The sequence below is a fragment of the Aythya marila genome, assembly GCF_965140915.1.
Source record: "Aythya marila genome assembly, chromosome: 1".
Lineage (NCBI taxonomy): Eukaryota > Metazoa > Chordata > Aves > Anseriformes > Anatidae > Aythya > Aythya marila.
In genome coordinates, this window is record NC_139042.1 from 141,880,331 (window position 1) to 141,895,837 (window position 15,507).

General features: G+C 51.7%; 1 protein-coding gene across 2 annotated transcripts; it reads left to right on the forward strand.

Moving 5' to 3' along the window:
* The first annotated feature begins 1,085 nt into the window (after positions 1 to 1,085).
* On the forward strand, positions 1,086 to 15,264 carry BID (BH3 interacting domain death agonist). 2 transcript variants are annotated; one of them, XM_082784434.1, is made up of 7 exons: positions 1,086 to 1,129; positions 9,174 to 9,280; positions 9,935 to 10,002; positions 11,251 to 11,461; positions 12,323 to 12,468; positions 13,725 to 13,928; positions 14,325 to 15,264. In XM_082784434.1, exons 3-7 carry the CDS (start codon positions 9,994 to 9,996, stop codon positions 14,334 to 14,336), a joined length of 582 nt encoding a protein of 193 aa, XP_082640560.1. In that variant the 5' UTR covers positions 1,086 to 1,129; positions 9,174 to 9,280; positions 9,935 to 9,993; the 3' UTR covers positions 14,337 to 15,264. The 2 variants fall into 2 exon arrangements, with proteins under 2 accessions (XP_082640560.1, XP_082640561.1); XM_082784435.1 differs by lacking the exon at positions 1,086 to 1,129 and adding an exon at positions 4,011 to 4,031.
* The last annotated feature ends 243 nt before the right edge of the window (positions 15,265 to 15,507 follow it).

Below are 15,507 nucleotides of genomic sequence, written 5' to 3' on the forward strand. Positions count from 1 at the left end.
GCAGCAGCAGCAGCAGCGGAGCTGTCACGAGAGAGAAGGGTCCTACAGGTGGCGGTGGGCGAAACCCACAGTGCTGGCATGTGGGTGCTCGACCGCATCCTCCCAGAGAGAGGGAGGGGGCCTTCTGCTTCTCGTTAAGAGACATCACTTGATGGAAACGATGAAGTTGCCTCCTTCCTCTTACACAGCACTCAAAGGAAGAAAAAAAACACAAAACCACCCTGTCCAAACCAAACCTCATAAAAAGTACCGTTTCTCTTGGCATGTTTGCTGTAGATGCCTGTAGGCAGCAAGGGAATGAGTAAACAAAGATTTCCAAACCTGCTGAGTATATGGTGCTTTTCTGAATGTCTCAGATACGGAACCACGTGGTTTCTTTTAAGTGAAAGACAATGTCGCTTTATTATTAATATTTGGTATAAAAATACATGAAATAATCCAATTTACTCGGATACCAGAAGCTAAAAAATATGCAGATCTCTGAGGAGAAACATACGGCTTCTTTGACTAAGAAAAAAGAGAAAATAGGGGTTTTGCCTACGTGGGGCTAGCAGTGCGTCCTTTCCAAGACCAAGTTCAGCAATTTGCAAGAAGGAAGTCTCCCTGCACGTCTCTTGTCAAATTCCTTCGGAATTTAGAAAACTTGGCAGAGGACGAGCGCATTACTGGAGCCTGACTCAGAGCCCGTTTGCCCCCGATTTTGCAGGAATGCCGAAAATAGCGAGCCCTCCCTCGCCACAGCCTCGGGGTGCCCGGTGTCACAGCATCACCTAGGCTGGAAGAGACCCCCCGAGATCGTCTCCGACCTGGCGCCAGTCAGCCCTCCCCTGACCCCATCCCTGAGGGGCTGCGCGGGGTGCCTCGGCGCGCTGGGCAGGAGCGCGAGCCTGAGAGGAAATCTCCTTGTGAAAGAAACACGTTTATTTTAAGCAGGGCTAAGGCGAGCGGGACCAGCTCCTGAGGGAGACTTCCTGCAGGCGGCCCATGGCGCTGGCCCGGCGCCCAGGGGCGGTGCGGGGCGGAGCGGGGCGGAGCGGGAAGCATGAAATGGCGGGCGGGCGGCGGGGGCAGGGCGAGAGCGGCAACGGCGCGGGGACGGAGCCGGCAGCACCGGGGCTGCGCCCGCGGGGTGAGTGCGGCGCCGGGGGGGGGGAGGAGAGCAGCGGGAAGGCGGCGGGGCCAGCAGCGGGCCGGCTGGCTTTGTTCCACCCGCTGAGCCCTGCCTTCAGCCGCTTGTTTTTATTTTTATTTGCGTTTAACTCGCCGCCCGTCCCCCCGCTGTCGCCGGTATCGCGATGGGGCTCCCTCCCGCGCTGGCTCTGGCCGGCCGCCAGGTCAACCCGCTGCTGCTCCCGCCGTTGGCTTTGTCCCCTCGGCTGCTCTCTCCCAGCCCGTGTGGGGCCGTGCCGGGAGCTCTCAGCCCAGAGGGCGGCTTTCGGGGGCTTACTGGGGGTTGATCCTGCGGCAGGGACCCCCGAGGGACCCCTGCCCTCCAGCAGGAGGGGCGGCTGCGGGGATGGGGGGTGGCAGTGGGGGAGCAAGGGAAGGGCGGCCCCTGCCTGCTCCCGCCTCTCGGAGCGAGTCTGTGGTGACTTTGTTTTTTTTTTAAAAGAACAATGTTCTGTAATGTTAACTAAAAATCAGGGCGCCAGCGCCTCAGAATTAGTTAAACTATGCCAGGCTTTGTGCGGAAGGCCCAGGTTCCGCTCAGAGCAACGCGCCCCCTGCTCTGGTGTTTCCTGGGGTATCTGGGTTAAAATTTCATGCGCTTCGTTCACGGCCTCCTCAGCCCTTTGGTGGAGGAAGGAGCGAGGTGGTTCCCCAGCAGGAAATTGTTTCTAAGGTGTGCTTTCTCTTTCCTTGTAAAGGATTTTTAGAAAAAGTCCACTTGTGTGTGTTGGGGGGGTGATTGGGGGTTCTCTTATCATCTTTTTTTGGTCTTTAGTCAAACCGAAACTTTTTTTCACCTGCTTATGAAAGCATAACATTGTGAAGGATACTGGTTGAACGGGAGGTCTTTCTGCATGGTCTTGCATTCTTACTTGCCTCCTCTTTCTAATTAAGTATTTATTCTTATCTGCTGAATTTAGGAAGGAAACACAAGACCACTTGGTTAGGTGGCTTCGTTGGGGTCCCACCAGCCCCTCGCCGATTTCTTACACCCAGGTGTAAGCTGGCACAGCTCGGTGTGCTGCGTGTCCAGCTCCATGCCTAACCAACACCATCAGCAGGATCGTGCTGCCTGTGCAAGCCTCGAGTCTCCGTGCTCGGGACTCCTGTGCTTGCCCCCAGCACTAGCAGGCTGTGCTTGGGTAACGTGGGCGCCTTGCAGAGATGCTCGGTGGCTTTTGATTTCCGTTAACTCCAGAGCAGTAAGAGCTGTGGTAATTATAATTGGGGAAGGCTGGTGTGTGTGTAGTCCGTGAGCACTCCTGGCATAGCTGACCCCTGTTAGGCTGTTTCCTGGTATTGTTTTTCCTGTGTAACAGGATGGCGGGGTCACCCTCGCTCCTCAGAAGTCTTGAGGAGCTGGCAGATCGAACAGATTATGCTGTGATAGGATGAAAATGTTTTATCTGGAGGCAGGCAGGCACATAAATCCTGTGACTGCCACCTCTGGAGACCTTTCCGGAGTGGCTTGGCATCCAGAAGTTATTGCTTCCCTTATTGCAGGGTGCACAGGCGAGTAGGACGTAATACCTGATACAGCCTTGAGCCTGTAATAGCCCCACACACGGCCCGCTGACATAACTGCAGGGTGGTGGCTGTGTAAGGTAGGCTCCTCCATAAAGCTGCTCCTGGTGCCCCTGGATATGAGCTACCAAGCAGCAGGGGGTTAGGGGAATCAGCCCAGCCACTGGTTTTCTCTATTGAAAGGAACTGACTGCAAAAGAGCAGGTTTCATTTCCACCTGTTAGCAGCCCCTCAGCTGAATTTACCAGCAAATCTGATATTTCTTTGCATAGCACCTTCCTCTGGTTTTCTCTTAGCATGCTGTGGCTTTTTGCCTGCGTCAGATTGCACTTTATTTGGAGCTGGAGTTATCTTCATATCTGCGTGCTGTACCAAGCCAAATGCTTGCAAATATTTTTAATTAGGGGGTTGAATTTGTAGATTGACTGGAAGTGCGAGGCTCCTACTTGAAGTTTGATCCCATTTTAGTTTTGGATGGCTTATCTTGGGATGAGGAAGCTGGGCTAGTTAAAACTCATCAGTTAATGGTTACAGGATGGATGTAGCTGGTCCTTTTCCTGAGGATTCTGTATCTCTTTTGACCCAAGCATGCCTCCTGGTCATGGTGCGGTTTGGCTGGGCTGTCCTTGGTGGTGAATATGAGGGAAAGGTTGTATGCTGCAATATATCCTCCTGTGTGACACTCCCCACTAAAGGGGAGGGGGTCACTGGGGCTCTGAACTCCTTTTACTTTGAGTGTTTTGCTCAGAACATGACTTTATAATCCCAGGCCTCCTCCTCAGCTTTGGCTAAGGTGTGAGCAGGGCACCTGGGCTATGGATGCTGGATTTTTGTTGGTGTCAGCAAGCCTGCTGTGTTTCCTGTCAGAGCACCCCAACCTTTGGTTAGTTCCTGCTATGTCCTCGCTGCGGTGTCACGGTGAACGAACAGGCGGTGGCCGTGTCTCTCTAACTTGCTGAGATGTTTTTAATCTCCTTAAAGGAGGAAAACAAGTTAATTTATCAGTGTAACTCCCAGTGGCTTGTTTAACCCTTGTATTAACTAACAGCTATACAAAACAAATCTGCTTGCATCAGCTAGCTGCAGTATTTTGGTTTTGTTCTGACATTCACGTTGACATTTTTACACTTGTATTTGGTTTTGCATTCACTTTCTGGGACAAAACATTAATCTGTTTCCTCTTAAGCTAAAACTGAAAGTGAAATAGGCTGCATTATTTTGTGCACTGTCATGCTTTTTCTCGCAGTAAAATCCACGCTTTTCCGCATCGCCCGTGGACCTACAGCTGGGGAGCCCGAGGCAACGTCGAGGAGAAGATTGATGCGGGGTGCCGAGAAGTAAGAAGGGGTGTTTCCCCCGGGCAGCTGCTTGGCAGTTTCCAAACAGCCCCGTTGCACTTCTTTGGAAGAGAATATTCTCTTAGCTGTGTGTTGTTGTTTAAAGGTGCTTAGCAGAGATCATGCTTTCTTTGTCCTCACAATGCTGGTGAGTTGCTGTCGAAAGAGTTGAATTGGATCTGAGAGAGCTGTGTTGTCACCATCCCTTCTGGTTGCACAGTTTGAATGGGCTCCTGTCTGAAGAGGTTCCACCAAAATGACTCCTTTTTATTTTACTGCTGGCTTCACCTGTTTAATTTCTGTGGCAGGAATAAGAGTTGGAAATGCAGCACAAGAGGAGAGGGTTCTGAGGGCCAGCACACTTCGTGTCACCGGAGGGGATGGTGTCTGGCTTCTCTGAGGATCACCTTGCCTGCTTGTACTGATGCGTGGCTGCTTCCTAGCAGACAGGGGTGTTGGTAGCTGTGGTGTGTCTGACCTTCGGAAGGAAGGAAGCCTGCTTAAAGTGCATCGTGGTGTTTTTGCAGAAGTTCTCAAGCACTGAGATGGTGCTGCACATGCTGCCGGAGCAGCATAGCGTGCTGCTGTGAGGATCTGACTTTATACCCTTTTTTTCTGTAATTTCTTAAGAATCTCCTTTATAGAGGGTGCTCAGAGCTGGGTGAGATGGACAGGCTCCACTTCAAGTGGCCTGGGGTGCTGAGAGGAGCCCGTCCTGCGCTCAGCACCGTTGCGTAGTATCTTGGCCAGTGCCCTGCTGCCGATTGCATCAGCAAGCTCGGTTTTGTTCAGCGGGGGACTTTGGTCGGGTTCCTTTACAATGTTCCCTTCCCGTTCCTGCACACCTAGTCCCACATGTCCCCTGCTGATCCTGCATTTAAAATCCTGTGCTGGGAGCATCTCTGCAGCTCCTGTGTTTCAGGAGGCCCTGCGGTTACTCCTCCACCTCCTGGGCCTGGAGGAGTAGTTCTGGTCCAGTGGTAGGCTCTGGAGCTGCTAGTGTCCCCGTGTCTGTCTTTCCTTATCAGTTCCCTTCCTGGCTCTCCTGATGTCCCAGTCAGGCAGTCAGCTCGCTCGTTCCTTACTGCCGGTACCAGCAGTGAAATGCACCTCCTTCGCGAGGTGAAGCAGCGCTGCTGCTTTCCTGGCTGATCTGTGCTCGTGCTGGCACGTGTGGACAGAGTCTGGGTGTTCAGGACGAGGAGGTGTTGTCCTCTAGTTGGGGTGGCAGCTGCTGTGTCCAGTCCCTTCCAAGGGCTGGAGCGTCTCCTCAGCTGGTCCCCAAAATAGGGGGATGTGCAGGTTCCCCTTGGGTCCCGCTGAATCCAGGGTCTGGCTCTGCGCGTTGGGGCAGCCCGAGCTGCAGGCTTCGTGCTGAGTAAACCCAGCCCTGCTGCGTCCCTAGGCTGGCTCCTGAGGTTGGATATTAAAACCAGTCATCACAGCAGCCCACTTCTTCCTTCTTTTCCCCTCTAAAGAGGACTGGCAATGCGCTGTGCTCCCTCCTGTCTGCTGACAGTGCTGCCTGGGGGAGAGCCTTTAGAGCTGAGGAGGAAGCGGGATGGCTTTTCCCACTAGGCAGTCCCAGAGCTGCCCCTGACAGCTGGAGGATTGCTGTAAGCGTGTAGTCAGCAAAACCTCCAGCCAAAAGCACAGAATTAAAAATAATGTGGCCCCCCTGGGAGATTAAATATGTCTCATAAAAAGGTCAGTCTAACTATTCTCTTTAGAAGAGCCTCCAGTAATGCTTCTCTTCAAAAAAGGGGAAGAAAAAGCCCACGGAACTGGCTGTGGTGTGTGCCTGAGCCCACGGGCAGGGCAGGGTATATTCCCTCACCCGAGGAGCTCGGTAGCTCTGAGACACGCTGCTGACTCCTGTAAAGCTGTTGCCCCTGTGGCACGCTTTGGGGAGCGTCGTGAAATTGGGTGGCTGTGGTTTGAAATGGGGATTTAAAACATCAGGAGACAGAGCGAGTTGCATCAGCTCCACTCACCCCGTCTGTAAGGTGATCCCTCCCGTGAGGGGCTCTGCCCGCCAGACAAGCGAAGGCTGCCAGGTCCGGAGATGGACCCGCAGGTACTGTTGTTCCCTTTGCTCCACGATGTCGTCATCCCGACTGCCAAAAATAAATCCTTATCTCCAGCTGCCAGGCAGAGGAATCACTGCGCAGGCTGCAAGCTCTCCCCTTGATGACCGAGGCCTTTTCACGGCTTCTGCTGTGAAGAGTTGGCTCCCAAGCCAAGGTGAAACAAAGATAAGGATCTCGACAGAGCACAGTGAGAGCTTTGGCTGACGGCGGGGCTGTCTGGGCGTTGTACAGGATGTCTTGGGGCTGAGAGGAGCTGCTAAAGGAGGCAGTGCCACCCCCTGCTGCCCAGAGGTGTGTGCAGCCAGGTTGGACATGGAGGTGTGTTGGCGGGTTAGCAGCTGTGTATTTGCTGGAAGTCACCATGGGCTTACAGGAAGACAGAAGCGCCTTGGGAAAGAGATCACCGTGCTTGTTCCCGGCTGTCGGATCCCAGGGAAAGCCCAGGGTGTGTGCAGGTAGGCCTACATCCACAGGGGCCCTGCAGCAGCTTTTGGGCAAGAGCTACAGGGAAGTGATGCCCTCGCTATTTTGGACTCTCCGAGTTTATCTTCTGAGGTCAGACCCCTTGTGGGACATCTATCGGTCTTCCAGCACTTCTCAGCTAGGAGAAATGCTCGTTTGTCATGTCCTTCCTAGCCCCACGGGAGCAGGCGGTGGCTCCTAGGAGGAGTTGTGAGTAACTTTGCCTCTCTCTGCCCACGTGTTTGCTCCTTCTGAGCAGTGGGACTCGCTGGGCGCTCTGCTCTGCGTTAACACAGAACAGCTTTTGCTGCTGGTGCCCAGTTTGAGTAGGAGGGGTTGCTGCTTATGCTATTTTTTCATGATTTGGTTTGTTTTGGAGGTGATCTCCCTCAAGTTACAGTGATTCAGCTCGACGGGGCTGGCACCATTTCAACGTGCAGCTCGTAACTGAGCAGGCAGCGGCCACCGAGGTGTGGAGGGGGAGGAAATAAGGAGATGAAAGATTGGTGGGGAGGAGGATCAGCAGGCTCACAGCTGCATCTGTTCATTCCTGGCTGTTCTGCTGAGTGGCTGCTTGACACGGTGCGGAGCTGCAACAGAGGCTGGAGGAATAATGCATTAAAATTAACTGGCATTTTAACTCAGATACCGTCCTCCATAAAATACTTTCTAAGGCTTTTAGCAGTTGTAAAGCAGCCTTAGCAGCTGATCAAGTTTTACTCTGAATCTGAGTATAAATAGAGTTTGTAATCTCCATCTCCATCTTACTTTCGTTTTTCCTACTAAAGATACTGTTCATCCCATAATAGGTAACTTCTTACATCCGTTGGAAGATGTCTTAAAATCCTGATCTACAGGTTTCAGGGTTCAAAAGCTTTAATGAATTAAACTCAGATGGCATTGGTGTGATTGCATTTGATTATTCAGGGGTTTGCTCTTCGAGGGTCTGATCTATATATATATATATATATATATATATATATATATATATATATAATTTTTTTTTTTTTCTGAGCTGCCACGAAGGAGTTTGACTTCTCAGGATGAGCTCTGTAAATATCAAAACCCCTTGTATTGATTCAAGGGAGTTACCTAAATTTGAGGCCTCTGGAACAAGTAGTTTAAAAAAAAAAAAAACAAAAAAAAACTATCTTTATGGTAGAGAGCTGTTTTGTGGCAGGAAAGAAGTTATTTCTTCCTGTTCTCAGGTGTGTTTGTGACCACCCAAGTGGAGCTTGCTTAGCCAAAGGCTGGAGCCCCTCAGGGGCTCTCACTGCCTGGGTGGTGATCGCTTGATGTGGGGAGAGTTCATGAAATCACCACCTAGAGCTGCTTTGTCTCAATTTCTTACCATATAAGTACTCGGGGAGTGCAGGGGGACGTTTTGTTTTAGTCTGTTCTTTATGGCAGCCCCTTAGCTCAGCCCAGCGGACAGCCTCTCAGTTTGCAGTTAGGACGGGTGATTGTATTTTTGTGCTTTTAAAATAACTTTATTTTTGTGGATTTTTTTGTGGATGAGTGTAACTTGGATGAAGGGGATGATGAGCTGATCCCCCACGTGCTGCAGGTCCCTCCCTGAGAGCAATGCCAGGGCAGGGGCCGCGCTGAGGCTCCTCTCCTTTCTGCCAGGACCAGCTCACGCGCTTGTCTCTCTGAAGAGCACCAAGAGCTCGCCAAATGTGGCGTTCGGATGTTCAGAGCTGCTGCCAGGCAAGCTGCAGCTTTCCAGGAATCTGTGTGAGGAGCGTGAAGGCTCCAGCGCCCCGTGCTGGCTCCTCTCCGTGCTGGGGAGCTGTGCAGGCAAGGTGCTTGCATGGGCACGCCCCGAGCTGCTGCGCTCTGCCCCTGCAGCCCTACCAGCAAACCGTGGGCATGCTCGGGGGGGAAAAAATCTGCATGTGTCCAGAAGTCCCCCTCGGCTGCTTTCACTCGCACACCTGGGTGCTGGTGTGCAGGCTGCAGCTGTCCTGGCTCCAGTGGCACCGTGCGCCTCCCAGAGCTGCGGGACGCCTGCCCTGCATCTGCTGGTGAGGATGGGGAAAGAGGGAGAGACTTGCTCAGCCTGTACTCGTATGCCAAAGTTAGATCCCGAGCCCAAATCAGGCAGCATGGGTTTGTCTGACCGGTTATGCTGTGGTCCCACGTGGAGCTTTTGGCACCGGCCGGGGCTGGGTGGGGCTGGCAGTGCTGGGGGAGCCCAGGGTCGCTGCAGTGAGTGTGGGTCTGAGGCAGGTGTGGCGTGGGCAGCACAGGCTCAGTGCGGCTTCATGCCTCCTGTGGTCTCAGCTGTGGTAGCTCAGGAGGTGGTGGTTAACTCGGCGGGCCTTCGTGTCAAAGGATCTCCCCTGTTCCCTACTGGTAACACAGACACCTCTGTTCTGGGCTGAATTGCTTTGAATGGAAACTTTTATACACAAAATCTGCAAGTTGAGGATTTAGCTTACAGGTGAGTTCCTGATCTGGGTGACTCCCTGCACAAAGCCAAGGTCCTGCTGCTGACTTAATGCTAACTTCCCAATCTTCTCTTGATTCCAGGGATGCCTTATCAAATTCTCCCACCTTAATCACCATCTCTCTCTCTCTCTTCCAGCAAAGACAAAGCCCCAGAGAAGGGTTGTCCTGTCCTGTTTCCTGTCAGGTCCCAGGAAATCAGAGGGGACTGCGTTCTAACCAGGCAGCACGCTCCTTAGGGTCGAGGTGAGTGGCAGCAGCACGGATTTGAACTGAACAGAGAAACGGCGTGATGCAAAGCCATCTGTTTTAGGAATCCAGAAGTTCAGCATAATGATTAAGTGAAAAGAGCCCATGGCTTAAAGGCTGCCTGCGGGCTACTGTGTTTTGTGTTTTTTGTTTTTTGTTTTTTTTTTTTTTTTTTTTAAAAAAAAAGTATCTTTGAGGTTGTGTTTTGGTTCTGGGGACTTCTGAGAGTCTTTAAAAGCTGGGAAATTCCTGGTCTCTTGAAGCTGTTACTGCGGCTTCCTTCAGAGTTTGAATTCATTTCTGCTTTCACTTCCTCCCTCTTTTCCCACCTGCACACTTACCCCTCCACATCTGTGTTTTAAATAGTTACTACAATAAACTAGGGTCTGTCATCGTGAGTCCAGATCTTTGGTGGCTAGCTGGTGATCTGGCCAGGTGGGCTCTCAGGTGCTTTCACCCCGTTTGGGGTCAGCGGGTGCCTGTGCAGCAGGCAGGCTGTTGCCTGGGGTGAAGAAGGCTGGGTGGGAACGCAGTGCCTGTTTTCAGCCAGTATCTTCAGCCAGTATGCAGTATCTCTGCGTGTGGGGGGCCTTCTTCGTGTGTATGCAGGAGTTACTTTTTGCCTTTCCCCACTTATTCTCACTCTTGCAGGGCAAGGACTTTGATCTCAAGCAGCGGGTGACGAGAGCTGCTTTGTTTCTGAACCCATCATGGAACAGGTTGGTTTCAAATGGGGCTGAAGTCGCTGGTTCTCCTGTGCACTTGCTCTGAGATGCCCTGAAGGGGCTGGGTTTCAAAATGTTGGGCTCATCTTCCCCAGAGTTCATGCTGGGGTTTCTGGTGCTGCTCCTCTCCCTCACGAATGCAAACAAGAAGCAGATGGAAACACTTAGTTTGCAAGCTGCTTCCTCGTTACCTCAGTGTGAGACTCTCCCTTTAGACTTGAGATGCAACTGATTTTAAGAGCCTACAATGTCTGATTAAGCAGCAAATTACTAAAACTAATAAACTGACACATTGCTGCGATCACTTCATTAGTGCTTTGTGTGATATTAAACACAATTCTGAAGCTACTATTTATCACACACAAAGTCTTTGCTAAACATTTAAACTGCTGTTGAAATGTCTGCTGCTGTCTGTACCTCACTTCATGTTAAGGTACAATTCTAGCCCTCTTTCCTCTGCCTTTCCTTAACTCTTCTGGCCATAAATCTGGTGCCAGTTCCAGTGGGTTGTTCTGGGGATTGTTGCTGCTGTCTGCAGACACCCATGCTCGGGTCGTGGGAGGTGTGCTTTCTCTTGGTGCTTGATCATGCACCTTACTTCCCATTTGTTTCCACTTCCAGATGTGTTGCCCTTGTTCCGCTTCCTTGCCCAGTCTCCTCCCAAGTAAATATGATGCCACAGGCATCTGAGGGGGTTTATTGTGGAGCTTGTCTAGATCCCTTTCAAATGAAAAAAAGAAATAAAAGCTGTAGATTTTGAAGGCTGATGCTGTTCTCTCCATTCCTTACCTCATTACTGTTCTGACATTTAAGTGGGGAGCTGTTGGCTTATCTCAGTAATGGAAGCAGAATGCCCAGTTCCCAAATACAGGGGTAAAAACTTTTGAAATGCAGATCTGTGAACGGAAGCAGGAGACTTGTACTGAGTACACAGCTGTGCTTTAAAAGAAGAGCTCTGACCAGGGATTTAGTCCATGCCAGTGCTAGAAACATGCAGGAAGAGGTGAGCTGATGCCTCTGCTGTGGGTTGGTAAGAACAGAGCTGTCTGGTGTTAGCCATCAGGCAGTTCTCTGTGTGCACATCCAGGAGTTGGCATTAGTTTGTTCAAGTCTTGTCAATTGGGCATCATCATGCAATGGGCCCAGAGGAGGCCAGAAAAAGGTGTTCACTGATGGGAAAACGGAATCTGCACAGACCTACTGAGTGGGACTTGGGCTTAACAGTGATTCCTTCATGTTTAGGATATCCATAGCGGTGGATTTAACCAGATGGAGCGCATGCTGTTGTTTGCTTTCCTGGAGGAATCCTCTGGTTGTGAGTTTAAAGAGCAGCTGCCGTCCCTACGAAGCCAGGGGATCGTGTATCCTCTGCAAGACATCCTCTACTGTGACAGTGATGGCGAGCTTCAGACCGATGGGAATCGGAGCGGCCACTTCCAGAACGGTGAGCAAGGTGAGTGCTCTCTTCTCCTTCCCACACGCCTTCTCTGAAGGGGATTTCTGGAGCACCTGCCACCCTGGGCAGCCCGTCAGACAAGGGGCACAAAACTGGTACTGATGATTGCTGTCCTTAATGTGATCTTCAGCAGTTCTGCTAGGCCTCACTCTGCTCCTCAAGGAGTTTGCGCACTTGGGCTAGGCTTTTGGAGCAGCTCTTCTGGTACTGAACGAATCCCTTTGTGCTGTACCAGTGTGGCAGAAATGGCTCCTCACATAGTTTCTCGTGCTGTTCCTGTTCCACCTGCCATGAGCAGCATGGCTGTTGCCCCTTGCCCAGGATGTGTCAGCTGGCACTCTGATCTCAACCCAAGGAGCACGAAGAGGAACTGCTGTAGTAAATATGCAGCCATCATAGAGAACTATTGATTTCACACCCCAAAGCAACAATGGGAAGCTTCTCCAAAAGGAGATGCTTGGTTTTAGGTAGTGCTTAAGGCACGGGTCCTGACAGTTTTCACTTGAAAAATCGTTCTCACTCTGTTCCCTTTCCCTCCCTAGGCAGGGTGTTGGCTGTAGCAGTCCTGCAGAGATCTTGGCTGGATATGTTCTGACTCCCCTCCTCAAGTTTTTTGTGTAGGGTGATGCAGCACTTTACTTACACTACAGCTTAAAAAGCAAACACATTTTTAAGCAAATGAGTTGTTGGCTGCTCAAGAGAGCTGTAGCACAGGCAGCTGTCACAACAAGGGAGAAGACTGGGGTGGGTGGGGAGGAGGCTGGTAAGGGCAATGGGAAGGATGCCATGGGACAACTTACCTGCACTGAACCCAGTCTGACTGCAGCCTGTGAACTAAATCCTGCGCTGTGTTGGCAGTGTTTGACCCTGAGGTAAATGAAGAAATTGTCCGGACCATTGCTGCTCAGCTTGCTGAGATTGGAGACCAGCTGGATAGAGAAGTCAAAGCAAAAGTAGTAAATGATCTAGTGCAGCACTTCCTGAATGAGAATCTGTCTAGAGAGGTGAGTGAAAAACAACCTTACTAGCAGATCCTTCCTGCTGTAACTCAGGAGCAGCAGACTTGTCATGCATCTCTGCAGTTTTTATGCCTTAATTATTGCAATTTTAACACACAGCCCTAACACTGAACTTTGATGTGAAGATTTTACTAGAGCTGATGCTGTGATGGAGCTGTGTGCTGGGGCAGCCTTTGTCCTGCCAAGTGGGTTACTTGTGCTCTTTGTTCCCTTTCTGCAGATGGGGAAACAGAGGTAGTTGTGGACAAGGACTGACGCTGAGGTAGTTTGTCCCTTATTTTGTTGTCTCAAGGGTTTATCTTTAAAAATCAACTGTCTGGTTAAGGTTCAGTATTCGTCCTTAAGATCTTTGAACTCATGCTGGGTCCTGTTGGTCTGTTGCTTGTCACATGTGCAAAAGCACTCCTAGAAGCTTGGTTTGTGTTTATTACTGTACACTGTGAGGCAATAAGTGGTGAAACCCAGTGCTTCCTTCCACAGTGCCCTAACCCTTTAGCTTACAGGCTGTCAGCGCTGGGAGTAGTGCTGGGGTTTGGCCTGGGTGGGTGACCTGCACTTCACTGCGGTGTCTGCCCCACCGAATGGTGTCATGTGCCTTGGTCCTTGGCCCAGCATCTGCTGTGCCTCGCTGCTCTGCAAGGGAAATAATTGGAGGCCTGTGGTATTAAACCTTTCTTCCCTGGATTGGATCCAGAAGCACAACTTGTATCTCCAGAGACCTTTTTGGCATCTTCAAGATATAACTGGCTATTTGGCTTGTTTGTCTTCCTCTGCCTGTGATGAAGTTTCCTATGCTCTACAGGCTAGTGCTGCCTTTGATTTGAGGGTATGCCTTTTCTGAAAAGGCAGGACTTTTTTTTTGGGGGGTGTTCTTGTTCTGACCCCCCGCACTTAGCAAATACACAAACCAATGGCATTCCCCACTCCTCGGGTCTTGCTGTCCACCCAGGTAGGTTCCAGGCTTCAGTTTCATTGCCTAAGCTTTCAGTCCTCGGTAAGGCAGAGACAAACGTGACCGGGCAGGCCTTGATTTTTCACAACACTGGTGTAGCTTGATGTGTGCACGTGCACATGTCCTGCTTGAGGAAGACAGTGTTTGGACCCCATCTCTAGCTCCTGCCTGTTTGAAGGCTCTTCTTTGAAACTCGCCTTGTCATCTCTGCCACCCCACCCGGGCGGGTGCCAGACAAAGACCCCTTTCTCCCACAGCTGCTGCACTGACACCCTCTCTCTCTGCACAGGAGATAACCCGGTGCCTGTCGCAGGCCGTGGAAGTGCTTGCACGAGCCATCCCCTCAGACCTGGAACGAGAGAAGGCCATGCTGGTGCTAGCGATGGTCCTAACGAAGAAAGTGGCAAACAAGGTGCCCTTCCTTCTCCAGCGTGTCTTCAGCACCACTGTGAACTACATCAGCCAGCACTTCCACGGCTACGTTGCCAGAATGGTGAGTGCTGACACGGCCCCGCGGCTCTGCGGGTTACAGCCAGACCTCAGTGCCCTAGGTCGTGTCCCTGGGAGTAACCAGCTGCCTGGTGGGGAGGAGCTGCCCGTCCCTGCAGCACCCAGCAGACGGGATTTATTCTGTAGGGCAGAAAGTTGTGACTGCCTCTTGTCCACGCAGTCACCCTAGTGGCAGAGAGGTGGCCTGGGTGTGGGGCAGCGGGACAGCAGCCCCCAGAGCGCCTGGCTCGTGTCTCTGCCTTGCCGACTTCGGGAGCTGGAGAGGCTGCAGCCAGCCCCTGCCCGCTCCCCTGCAGCAGAGGCCGTGCTGCTGCTGCCCTCCCCTCCCGGGGGCGGCAAGGCTCAGTGGCTGATGCTGGTTCTGTTTCTTCCCCTGCAGCTGCGCGAGTGAGAGAGCTCCAGCCCTCGGTGTGGAGAACGGGCTCCTGAAGACTTTGAGCAAATCCAGATGCTAAAATGACTTCTCCTGTTCTTAACTTCTGGAATACAGCTGTGAAAGGGAAGGCAGAGCTTTGTAGATAGGCTTTTGTAGACTGGCATGGCAATGACGGTAGTGGGAGCTGCATGGCAGGTCTGCCAGTGCCTGCAAGGTAGAGCGCTTACCCCGTCTAATTCACCAGCTTGGGTTTTTTTCCTTTCCTTTTCTTCCCCTGTCCCTGTTGGTAGCAGATGTAGTGCAGGGAGGGTGCAGTGGGCACTGAGCCATCCCTCCCTGTTTCTCCTCACCAGCTGTCAGGTTCTGCAGCCTTTTGTGCTGCAGCTGGGCCCTGCTGTGGGTGAGCCCTTCCCGGGAAGGCAGCGAGCTGTAGAAGGGGGGGGTTTATCAGCACAGCCCACCACGGCCTGCGTGGGGGGGGCAGCTCCGCCCTAGAGGGGTGCTGGCAGCAAGCAGCCTTTCAGAAAGCACGAGTGTTTGGCCAGGGAAGGCTAAAATGCAGGTGCTACATCATCCACACCAACCTGGGGTTGCTTGAAAAATCAAACTTTAGGTACAAGGGCAAATTGTTGTGGGGAATGTGATCTGGCTGTGCTGGAGGCAAGGTGGGCTTTGGCTTTAGCACAGCTTGCCATAAGGGGAGAGAAGGCAACAGCCGTGCGCCCGGCGGTGTACCTGGCATCTCTCGTCAGCAACCTCTTGTGGTTGTGTCTCAGGTTCAGTTAGCAAACGTGGACTCAGGGTCTCTGATACTTGAACCGCTCACCCACAAGGTGGCTGAGGTTTTGCCTGTGATTCAGCTGCCCCTGAAGAAACAATGTAAATACTGTAGTGTTTTTGCTGTTTGTTTTTTTTTTTAAATAAAAATGTCTGTTCTCAAGAACTGTACTTCCATAAGGATTTGAATTTCTACCTGGCTCTGTCTCAGGAGGTGTGGGTCTTCTGCACGTGTTCTTGTGCCATTCTCCTTCTGATGCTGTGAGGGGTAACACAGCTGCACACTGGTTGTGACCTTGCCTAATGAAGACAACCTTCACTGTTATGTAGCCTCTACACTTGAAGAGGGGAAAGGAGGAAAAAAAACCCACCACCTAGGTTTTGTTTTTGAAAACTGTACCATTTATTA